The 12,310-nt window shown below is 41.0% G+C and overlaps 1 protein-coding gene across 8 annotated transcripts in view; it reads right to left on the bottom strand.

The window, feature by feature from the left end:
- Positions 1-3,223: 3,223 nt before the first annotated feature.
- The window catches only part of LOC122549908 (tensin-3), a 439,923-nt gene continuing 430,836 nt past the window's right edge, over positions 3,224-12,310 (bottom strand). For all 8 annotated transcript variants that reach the window (XM_087987222.1, XM_043690124.2, XM_087987223.1 and 5 more), the window contains 5 exons: positions 10,618-10,695; positions 8,729-8,897; positions 4,656-4,724; positions 4,519-4,545; positions 3,224-4,419 (listed from right to left, as the gene is read on the bottom strand). In XM_087987222.1, coding sequence (XP_087843348.1) covers positions 4,278-4,419; positions 4,519-4,545; positions 4,656-4,724; positions 8,729-8,897; positions 10,618-10,695 — 485 coding nt within the window. In that variant the 3' untranslated portion in view covers positions 3,224-4,277. The remainder of the gene's footprint in view (positions 4,420-4,518; positions 4,546-4,655; positions 4,725-8,728; positions 8,898-10,617; positions 10,696-12,310) is intronic.

Below are 12,310 nucleotides of genomic sequence, written 5' to 3'. Positions count from 1 at the left end.
GAACAGCCTTGACATCAAGTCTCCTCAGGATGCAAGATAGTAAAAGAGGCCCAGACTTTTAATGTCTGTATTACCATTTCCTGCAGGTGAGCACAATGCAGCATCATCACCAACACAGGATGTACTGGCACAATCACAGACTTATGTCATTTGCTGGACTAGACCATGATCTGAAGGGATGGGTAGTCATCAGATCCCAATGGCCAACAAGCTTACAGCAATGCTAAGCTTTTAAGCAATTGGTTGCTTCCAAGGTTCCTCTGGAAATCCGTGAGGTATCTTTCAAACCACAAACATATCAAGATTGCTATTGATGCAATCTGTGCAGACTATGTTGCTCCATGTTGTTTCCTATGTCAAGGGCAGTGCTGCAGCCTGGGCAGTAGGCCTTCACAGATGCCTTCAACTGGGCACTAGGTGAGATAACTGTACACACATCATGTTAAGAGTGATATATGGACTTCATCAATGGAAAACACTTGCATTTACATGCCATTTGTGTTAATCAGTTGCATATCTTAGAGGTTTGTACTAAATACTCTGAAAGCTGCCATGATGCCTATGTCCTTGACAGCTCACAGGTTCCTCCTACATTTCAAAAGGTGCCTGAGAAGGATGGCTTCTGGGAGACAAGAGGCACTGCCTGCAACTGTGACTGATACATGACCTCCTGATTGATACAATGCAGCCCACTCTTGCACTCAAGAGATGATGGGCCTCCGAAAGACAAGATTCTAATGTTTGGATTACTGTGGGGCGGGCAATTTACATTTCATTGCACACAGAGTGTACTGTATAATCTTTGCATGACAGTGGGGTCTACAGCATGGAAACAGGCTCTTTAGCCCAACTTATCTATGCCGTCCCGTTTTCACCATTTAAAACTAGTCCCATTTACGTACATTTGGTCCATATCCCTCCATGGCTATCCCATCGATGTATCTGTCTAAATGTTTCTTAAATAACAAAATTGTACTTGCTTTCACCACTACCTCTGGCAACCATTCCAGACACACACCACCCTGTGTGTGAAAGAGTTGCCTCTCTGGACCCATTTGTATCTCTCCTTTCTCAACTTAAATCTATGCTCTCTAGCTTTGGACTCCCCTGCCATTTTATAGGCCTCTATAAGGTTACTCCTCAGTCTCCTATGCCCCAGGGAAAAATATAGTCCCAGCCTGTCTAATCACTCCTATAACTCAAACTTTATAACTGCATGTGGTGTTCTGCACAAGCAAAACAAGGAAAAAAGGATGTGATTGGTGTTGGAAGCCGATAATTTGGGAAAGGGGTCACAGACTTGCACAGAGAAAGGTGAAAATCTTGACAAGAAGGAGCATCACCTTCAGTAATGATAGAGTGCAGAAGGGTCAGGAGCAACCACTCAGACAGGACTCAATTTACACTTTCCTCCAATAGCTCAGAGTTGAGTGCAAGGATTGTTCATTATGCTGCTACCAGTGTTGTTTCTCAAACAGTCCTTACTCATACTCATAAGTAAATGAAGCTTTCTTTTTTGTTTACTTTTTGATTTTCCTATTGCTCAATAAAAGTGAACTCTTTCAACCTTTTAAGGTTTTCCAACATGTTGCTCCCACATTAAGCTGGGCATTAGCACTCCTTGAGCCAAGGTTCTAACATGGTTTGCAGTTAAGGATGGAAGAATGGGTCACCTGTGTATCTTCATCCTCGCAGATGCTGGTAGTATAACAGTCATTCAGATAGATGATGATGTAAAGAGGCAAACATGAGATTCAATTTCCAATTAAGTATCTGCTATGCCATCCCTGTGTCCTTAGAAACGTATTTTTCATTTCTCTTCCACTATGTATACAATTAAGGACTATTCCTGGCTGGCAGCATTTTACCTGGCGCACAGCTGGACTTCCTAGAAGCTTCCGGCATTGATGAGTACTTGCATCAGTGAGCATACAGGCATGGTATTTTTCTGCTCACCTCGAGCATCATAAAATTGCGAGGTATAAGTCACTGGAGCTCGTGGAGAGAAACCGCTAGGAAAATCCCCAAAATACTCAGCTGATTTTTGGGTAAAATTCAGTCCTTGGTGTCAATCAGTGGATGCTTTGTTTAACCCTTCTACCTGTGAAGTTTTTTTTATCTAAAACATGAAAGCTTGTGCAGAAATTCGTTGAATTAAGACCTGGGAGTTCAAATTTTTATTTCAAAATGACTGACTTGGCTGAGAACATATTTAAAATTCCTGTTAAGTATGGTTCATAAACTTACTTGGATAACTTTGTTTCTGATTATAAGCAGTATTCAGAAAGTTGAAGTCACACGATTGGGTGATATGTGGAACAGGTAAAGATTGGCTGAATGACCATACACCATTATGTGCATTTCTTATGCAGTAATACCTCTGGAACAAACAAATTTAATGTTGTATTCATATTGTAGTTTTCACAGTCAGCTACTATATTGGCCAGAAGGTCAGCTGTAACCGCACACCTGGGAGTTAGCGGGCATAGCTGGCTCTGCGCAGTGCTGCTGGGAGCAGGTGTCACACTCTGTACTGAGACCAATTGTCTTATCCCAAAAATGTCAGTCTTGGTACATTTAGCAAATGCTTACCCATTTAATAGATGTGAAAATTTCACTTAGAGGGTGTAGAAAGGACTATAAACATAATATAGCCTTTCTAAAGAAAACATTTTTGTCATTCATTTCATGTCATTTCCACATTCAGGAAATAATTTGAGCATCTTAACTGCATCAGGCATCATTCAAATTTGGGTTTGAGTCCATGAACAGCTCCAGAGGGCTCTGTTCTCAGTTTGAGGGCAGCTGATGGAGGTTAGGCATTTTCTAAGTGCAGCTTAGAATTCCAGTACAATGTCATCCTGTCTGCTATCAACATGCAAGCAAAGTGAAGTTTCCACTTTTTGGGGCCATGTCCCAACTCTGCAGTTTTAATGCTGCTCTGAAGGTGAAGATAAAGTTGCACTATGAACAAACATTAAGACTGTGTTACTGTTGACTGTGTGGATTTTAATATTTCAAGGGTCAGACTAGCATGAAATTTAAGAAATCACCTGAAGTGTCAACACATTAAGTTACCTGGTCATCCTGGAATCAATGCCATGTGGTGGAAGAAACAATTTAAATGGAACTCAAATCTAAACCATTGCTTTAAACCGTTTAATTATAAATTCCTTTATTTTACGTGGCTCACACCACGAACGAGTGAAAGCAGAAACTAAAATCTATTGTACTTAGTATAATTTTAATAGATTGTGTTTCAAAGAATGGAAAAGGACTATACAAAGAATTATAGAACATAATTCATTTACATAATGAGTACAAGTTTTTTTTTTACAGAATGCTTAGAAGAATGCTACAAAATACAGACTAGCCAAAGCAGACATGAATAAAATGATAATTTTGATAACACAAATTATTGGTCAAAGTGAAAACCCATACTTAACGTTTGGCATTTTCACAATTAGTTAACACTGGAAGCAACACATAGGTAGGATACAGAGGTTGAATAGAAGGAAAAGGGTGGAATTCATTCACTGAACTCACGTTTACACGGTAGCTCAAAGTGCTGGTTAAATGGTATGTCTTTGGCAAGAATTTCATACCCAACTGTATATAGTTGTGTAGATTTAATCACTTGTAAAAAATATTGCAGTGATACAAAATAATTCTACATAAACCTGAATATCTATCCTACTTGTACTAAACTGCCAGTGATTCTGGAATGATAAACAAGGTGTTGCACACAGTATAGAATGGCATGCACCTCCAAGAATGCCTAGTAATACAAAACTGACAGCCAAACTGTGATCGAGCACATTTACTGAAATGTATTTGTATTATACAATCACCAGATTAGCTGCCATCTATTAAGGATAATGAGTCAAATAAATATAAATTACGAGTGTTTATTTTTCCTGATCGGTCTAGTTCTAAAACTGCTTTATTTCCTCCCTGCTCAAGACAGTAAAAAAATAAAACTAAGCATTGACCCTTCACCTCAACAAATACAACCATATGATAATGAATAATCACCGAAGCCAGACAGTCTGAGTTCTGACAGTCTGATCTAAGACCAGTTATTCTCTAAAACTCACATTCCTGCTCCTCTCTAAAAATAAATCAAACCTGCTCTTACCATCATTCAACGTTTACAAGCCTTTCAAACATGACTTTTGTTCCAAATTATTGTCATCTTGCAGTTTTCTGATTTTTGAATTTTGTTTAAAAATGGGGATAACCTCCTGAATGCGGAGTTTGGCAGCATCAGAATCGATTTACTTCTTTTGCGATCCAATCATGACCTTTGATACAAAGTTCACAATTGCACTGGCAGGCTGCTCAGGGTCGTGCTCAGCGAACAGATGGCAGACATTATCACTGCCACTTCCTTGTTTCCTCGCCACAAAACCAAAGATTCTATCAAAACAAAAGCACATTGTCCATGTTTTTATACACAAGCAATATCAAGTTAACTTTAAACTGTTCTGTAAAATGTTACAGATAACAAATGCTTACTTTGCTGAGATGCTGTCTTTTGTCCATCTTTTGCCGGGAGGGGAAGAAAAGAAAATACGCATTAGAATTTCCAACTTCTGTCACAATCCAAACACTTTACTGAATAAGAAGATAGATTATGTTAACCACAAACATACTTTCTTTCATCTGGGTCCAACGCACAGAAAATCACGGTGTTGACAGCATAATGTCTTCTGAAAAATAATCTACACAAAGAGAAAAGTTAAGATTAATAACACATAATGGGACAGGATTATTTGTACCACTATATTGAAACATCATTAATCCTGCATCTTTAAAAACATAATTGTACAAAAGGTAATGGAATGATTTTGAAATACTTATCCGAACATTTTACTCTCAATTTGCAACGTTGAGTTACCTTTGAAAGTTCACCAGATTGATTCCTGAGGGGTTGTCCAGCAGAGATACTGACCTACACTCCCTTGAGTCTAGAAGAATGAGTGGTAATCTCATTGAAAAACACAGAATTTTTTGAGTGCTAAACAGAGTACATGCAGGAAGGATGTTTTCATTGGTGCTGAGCTAGGAACAGGGGGCACACAGTTTTAAAATAAGGGGCAGGTCAATTCAGACTTTTTTTTAAACAAAGAAATGTGCTCCCCAAGATTGCTGTAGAAGCACAACTATTGAGAATATTCAAGACAGAGACAGGTAGATCTCTAGATGTTAAAAACATCAAGTGATCTCGGGACAGTGTGGGAGAATAGGATTGAGGTCGAAGACAGCCATGATGTAGCAGGATCAAGAGGCTGAATGGCCTAATCCCACTCAGAGTTCCTATCACCCCTATACATTTGAGCAGAGGTGCTCCAATTGTTAATGTTATTTTTAATCTTCAAAATGATGGCCCTTTGTGAGCTGAAGATAATGAGTAACTTGGTACAAAGGCGAGCTTATAGAGTTAGTTCTCAGAGTCCTAAATGACCCTCATATCTCCTATTGCTCTGTGTTGAAGAAAAAAGTCTGAATTTAAGCAGTGGTTTATTGGAAAGTGAGTGATGTGGCTTTTGTGGGATATACAGGAATGTCAGAGCTATGTTCAAAATGGATCCTTCATACGCCTTAAACTAAATAATTATCTGGGCAAATGCTAGGTGAAATGAGAGAACCTGAGAAATATAACTTAACACAAGAAAAAAAATTCAGATTTTAAAGCTAATAACCGAATGAGATTTGTTGCCTCTTTCTATTCAGTGAAGAATTTGTGATATTTCCATTTTAGCTAATGGGAAGGAGAATTATTTGCTTTTAATTTCACTGTGTTCAAACTACACTTTCAATTCAACAAGCAGTTGCCAATGAGAAAATATCATTGCAGACTTGTTGCCAGAAAAAGTCTACTCCTTCTAATTTACCTTAAAATTACATGTTTAGCATTTACAAAAAAATTCCTACTCATTACCCTCCCAAAATAGTTGTTCCTCTCAATTTAGCCTGAAAACCAAATTGCCGAAAGTAAAGCACAAAGTCAGTACTGTGCAATGCTCAGTGCCACTCCATGACCAGAGTTGATACAGTGTCCCTGAATAGGCCCGGAGCTAGATTTTCATCTTTGAGACACGTAGTGGGAGTCAGGGCAATTTCCAACTTGGCCTTCCTGACTTTGGTGGGATTTTGAAGACGGCAGTTTAAAATGGTCATCTCAGTGGTGAGGGACTTTGTCCCATTTATAACAAAACAATAAGGTCACTCAAAGCCTTCATCCCCCATGCTCTCCATGCCACCTCATACCTGTCTACTAATCCCCATAGCTACTTATATCCTCCATGCCAAGATCCATCATCATACACTCTGTATAGATTCAATGAACTCTATGGTGACAATATGTGAGATAAAAACTCTTAAAATGTATCCCTTAATAACTTTCCACATTCTTGAAGAAAACTCATTTTACTATAAAAGGGTCAATTATCCAGTCTGAATAAAGCATGAAAGCAAACACTGTAAGTATTTGAATCCTATATCGTCTGTAAATAAACATTATGCAACTGACAAGAGAGATCAGAGTTTTAGCTAATCAAATATGTTATGGAGGGTGCGGGGAGTGAGGGGTGGTGGGTTGCAAAGATGTTTCAATAGTCTTACGTGGAAGTTGGCCTCCCAGCCAATAATGTATAACAACATTGGAATAGCTTAGCTTGGCTGACACCTTTTTGAACTTCACACTTAAAAAATTCCTCATGCCAGTTCAGAGGTGAACCCCATATCTTTGAAAAACTAGCCCAACTCCATGAACATTCCTGAAAACTAAGATGATCCCTGCAAAGGTTGGGAGTGCAGAGTCTGGTCTCCAGACTCCATGAAAATGCAGCCTTAGTGTCAGTCAAGGATCATCCTGCGTATGATTGGCAGAAAGACATTTAACTGAAATACAACAACCTGGGAGATTCTTTAGAGCTGCTCCTGTTCCATTGCTCTAACATTTTCAGAAGTGTGACAGACAACTAGCTTGTGTGTGTAATTAGGCATCATTGGCTGGGCTAGCATTCAGTGTCCATCAGTAACTGTTCTGCAGATGGCGGGGGTGAGCTGCCTTGTTGAACCACTGAAGGGCTTGAGTTGCACTTATCCACAGTTCTGACCTCTTGCTTTGCTTTGACTGTTAGTTGTTGAGTTTCAAGATTTTGACCCAACAATGACGAGATGGCAATTCCATTCCAAATCTGATGACTTGTGTTTGGAGGCAAGGCTGAATAGGCTGGGGCTGTTTTCCCTGGTGTGTTGGAGGCTGAGGGGTGGCCTTATATAGGTTTATAAAATCATGAGGGGCATGGATAGGATAAATAGACAAGGTCTTTTCCCTGGGGTGGGGGAGTCCAGAATGAGAGGGCATAGGTTTAGAGTCAGAGGGGAAACACTTAAAAGTGTCCGAAGGCCAACTTTTTCACACAGAGGGTGGCGTATATGGAATAAGCTGCCAGAGGAAGTGATGAAGGCTGGTACAATTACAGTATTTAAATGGCGTCTGGATGGGTATATGAATAGGAAGGGTTTAGAGGGATATGGGCCAAGTGCTGGCAAATGGGACTAGATTAGGTTAGGATATCTGGTTACATGGTGTGGTTCCGTGCTGTATATCTCTATGGCTCTATGATTTGCATGTGGTGGTGCTCTCATGTAATTGCTGCCCTTGTCTTTTTCGATGGCACTGAAGTAGTCCATATCCATATGTGGTCAGGCTTACGGCTAGCATCATTTATGTGACGTAAGTGCCAGGTCGTGATGATCTTCAACAAAAGAGAATTTAAACATCACTCCTTGACATTGAATGGTGTCACCATCACTGAATCCCCCAGTGACAATAACCTTGGAGGTTAGCATTGACAGAAATAGAACTGGATCAGCCAGGTTAATATTATGACTCCAAGAACAAGTCAAGTGCAAGGAATCTTAGTGTCAGTTCCTAAGATAGTGTTAGGAACTTACTATCTGCCTCCCCAAATGACTATTCACCAGCTACAAGTCAGGAGTGTTTTATAATACTCTCCGCTTGCCTGGATGAATACAGCTTCAAAAATACTCAAAGCTTGGCACCATCTAGGACAAAGCAGCTTACTTGCGTCAAACCCAATGCACCACCTTCAGTATTCACTTCCTTCACCACAGACACACAGTGGCAATACTGTGTACCATGTACAATGTGCATTGCAGTAATTCACCAAGGCCTCCTGTACAGCACCTTTCAAACCTGTAATGCTACATTTAGCACAGACAATCCATCTATCCTACACATCTTTGGACTGTGGGAAGAAACGGGAGCATCCTACAGAGAGAATGTGCAAACTCCACACAGTCACTGGAGGGTATAATTGAACCAACGTCCTGGCGCTGCGAGGCAGTAATGCTAACCACTGAGCCACTCCATTATCTTCAGCATTCAATTGCCAAAACCTTTCCGTTTAAACAGCTACTTTAGTATTGCTTCATGTACCTCAATTTAGATGTTGGAATTTTCTAATATATAGGATAATTTTTATCCACTGCCTCAACTGACTGCACCAAACCCTCTCTTGATTTTCGATGGTGTCCATTTTCCCTCTGGGTTTCCCTTGAAATGTTTGAACATTTACCACAAAGAATTACATTATTTGGCTCTAAAGGGTTTGACAAAATCAGGAAAATGTTAGATGAGGTTTCAGTTTACTGTTCCTGTGCAAGTCCAAGTTAAAGTACAGGACATACTTACTTTCTTTGATTGTCAGTCAGAGTAATGCCTTGGGCAGATACTTTAAAATGCACAACAGTGGAGGCTAGAGAAGGAGTCTGCCCCAAAGTTTCTGATGTTGCTTTCTGGATTGCTTGACGGCCTGTCAGAGACTCCATATCCACAGAATTTAAATACCACACATTACAGGCTGAAACAGAAAAAGGAAAACATTTAAAATTACACTTCTCAGACCATGATCATTTCCTATAACTTATTTCGTAAATAACTGATATTTCTTTGCTCACAAAAATCTGTTTCTAATTATTTTAATGTTTGTGATTACTATTGTATAGACAGTGACAACCTGAAAGCAAACTTCCAGTGACCAGTATAACAGACAAAGTGGACTAAATATTTGACAGTGTTACTAAAATATATGAGTGGAGTCTTACAGAAAACTGAATGTCATGGGTTATGGTGGGAGAACTGCATGAGAAGTCAGCAAAGCTTTTCGCAATGTCAGAAACAACCCAGTGGAACAAAGTTCCAGGGGTCGAGACAAGATTGTCACTGGGCACAGGAGGGGTCTTCGTGGTGGTGGGATGTGACAGGGCAAGAGATTATGCTTAAATTGAGCACGGGGGTGGATTGGGCAATATGTACATATGGTTTGGGCAGGGGCCTAATGGAGTGCAGTGCCAATGGCAGTCATGGACACAGCTTCAGGAAGGTGATTTGCATGTTCAGGTCCTCACCAACATGTAAAGGTGGAGCATGGACATCACTATCTGAGGACCATTTGCTGACAGCTTCTATTATCCTAGAAACTTCAGCTGCACAGTGGGTGGGGTATGTGCCTCTACTGTGAGGGAAGGCCCAGCATGGGGTAACAACACTACACAAGCGACCTGCTGAGTGTTGAGGACACAACCAGCGGGCTTTCAGTTCCTGGAGACCACGACACACTACTCACTGAGCGCTATGCACCACAGAGCCCCAAATATTGCTGACCATTCCACCCAAGACTGACTCCTTTGGCCACTGAGGCCTGTGGTGCCAAACCAACCCAAGCAATGCTCCCAGAGTCTCTTCCAAATGTGCTGCTCACACTGGCCACACTCAGTGCAGCAGCCTCCCAAGGCAGGCACTGCTCCACAGAACATCATGCATACCAACTGAAGTCTGACCTCACAGTGCAAGAGACACAGAGACATGAGCAAACAGATGTAGTTGCATTGTGAGCATGTTTTAACAAACATCAGACTTCACTTGCAATGAAGTGTCAGCTACAACATCAATGTGCTCTCAATGTGTTTTTTTTCCCCCTTTTCCTCCCACTACATCTCTGTCTAGTCTCAGGTTCTGCTGTTGGAATGGAGCCTGCCATACCCAGGAGCCAATGGTCTTGGAGGTATTGTCAGGGTATTTGTGTACTGAGGACCTAGACACACTGACTGTGCCTGCCCATCTGATATCTTTCAGAATTAGCCTGGTACTAATCAGAGCAGCTTCAGAATACCAGTGTTAGTGCAGGTGCACAATCTTTCAACTATGGCACAGCCACCAGGGATGACATTCTATCTCGAGATAATCAGACAAGGTCGCATTCTTCCCAGTACGAGTGGTAAAAGGACGTAAGCAGCAGACTGGAGGGGCACCGAAGGGGCAGGCTAGGTAGCTAATTTGGCAGGTTTGGGCAACGCAGCAAGAAATTTCGCTGAGCCACGCAGAGGGAAATACCTTCTGTGAAGCTCAACAGAAGTTACACTGACTGAGGCCTCATAGAAGATTCAGCCCGATATCTTGTAAACTTATTAAAAAAAGGTCTGAAATAGATGAATGATGTTTTTACAAGGCAGGTTATTAGACAATCATAAATATGTCAGTCACAGGAGTGGCCTGCCACAACAGCATTACAGTGTGTTTACCTGCTCCTTGCTTCAACAATTCTGCAGCAGAGTTAGTGGCAGCCTGGGTGGAAGCATCCATTCCATCTTCTAAAGGATCTATTGAATAGAAATGTAAAAACATATTCGAATTTCCAATTCTGATCTCTTACTGGAGTAAGCTGTTTTGCACCAATGAAATAACTGAGAGATTTTGTAAAATAAAGCTAAATGTAATCCCAGAGAAAGGCCGACAGATTCAGGAGAAGACCATTTCAGAGAAACAACTCAGAGCTTCATTACTTATAATGAGAAAACAAATTATATATAAACTAACAAACACTTTAAAAAAGATGACTCATTTTATAACATCCTGGAAACCTGTTTGAACCGCAAAGGAAGCTGCCAAAATTGAGGTATTATTTGGTAATAGTTTCTGGCATACTTGACAGAGCTTTAAGAGGTAGAGGAAAGAATCAGGACAAACTTATCATTTCATCACCACAAGCAAGACACTGGGCTGCAGAATTTAGCAAGTACTAAAAATAAATTGTATCTTTCAGAAGCATTAGCAATAGTCTCATTCTTTTGGATAACACTGCACTAAAACACAGTATAAAGGAGATGCGCTAAGCCAACGTTTGATTGGGACTAGCTGCATTAATGTAGTCAATGTTGGAATGCATAATTTGCAGCCTGCAATACATTGTCAATGATGATAAGTACCTCACCAAGATCTTCCTTACACCTCCACTTCTCGCCTTCAAACAACAGCCAAACCTTAAACAGACCATTGTTCCCAGAAAACTACCCAGCCTTTAGGACATCGACCACAACACCACACAACCCTGTCATGGTGATCACTGCAAGATGTGTCAGAGAGTCGACATGGATACTATCATCACACATGGGGACACCATCCACCATATACACGGCAGGTACTCATGTGGCTCGGCCAACATTGTCTATCTCATATGCCGCAGGCAAGGATGCCCCGAGGCAAGGTATATTGACGAGATCATGCAGATGCTACGGCAATGATGAATGGAACACTGCGCAACAATCACTAGACAGGAATGCTACCTCCCAGTCAGGGAACACTTCAGCTTTCAAGACATTCAGCTTCCGATTTTCAGGTAAACATTCTCCAAGACAGACTTCGGGATACACAACAATGCAGAGTTGTTGAACAGAGGTCAATAACCATGTCCGCTACCCATGAGGATGGCCTCAACTGGAACTTTGGCTTCATGTCACACTACCAGTGACCCTACCACACTGTACAAACACACACCCTTGTGCGTACAAACACACATACACTCTCTCATACACACACACATGCACTCACTCTCTCTCACAGGCATGTACTCCCTCACACTTGTGCACACACTCTCTCAAGCGCACTCTAATTCACACTCACATATACTCCTTCACACTCTCACATATTCCCTCTCAAGAGCATGCACATGCGCACACACACATACCCCCACTCTCTCCTTCACACACACACACACACCCCCCCCACACCTGCTCTCATACACATATAGTCTCTCTCTCTCTCTCTCTCTCTCTCTCTCCCATCCACACAAACACAAACACACATAAAAATCTATGGGGTGAGTTTGCATTTGCAGATTTGTATTTGCAGATACATTCTATTTTGTTCAAAAGGCACACAATCTGTTGACAGTCAATGTGACTTTGGAAATAAAACCAGTCTGACAGATACAAAGAG

Source organism: Chiloscyllium plagiosum, unplaced genomic scaffold (genome assembly GCF_037043375.1).
Source record: "Chiloscyllium plagiosum isolate Xiang-an unplaced genomic scaffold, Cpla_swu_hap1 HiC_scaffold_5, whole genome shotgun sequence".
Taxonomy (NCBI): Eukaryota; Metazoa; Chordata; class Chondrichthyes; order Orectolobiformes; family Hemiscylliidae; genus Chiloscyllium; species Chiloscyllium plagiosum.
The sequence above is the reverse complement of the archived record's forward strand: the minus strand, read 5'-3'. Positions and strand labels throughout refer to the sequence as shown.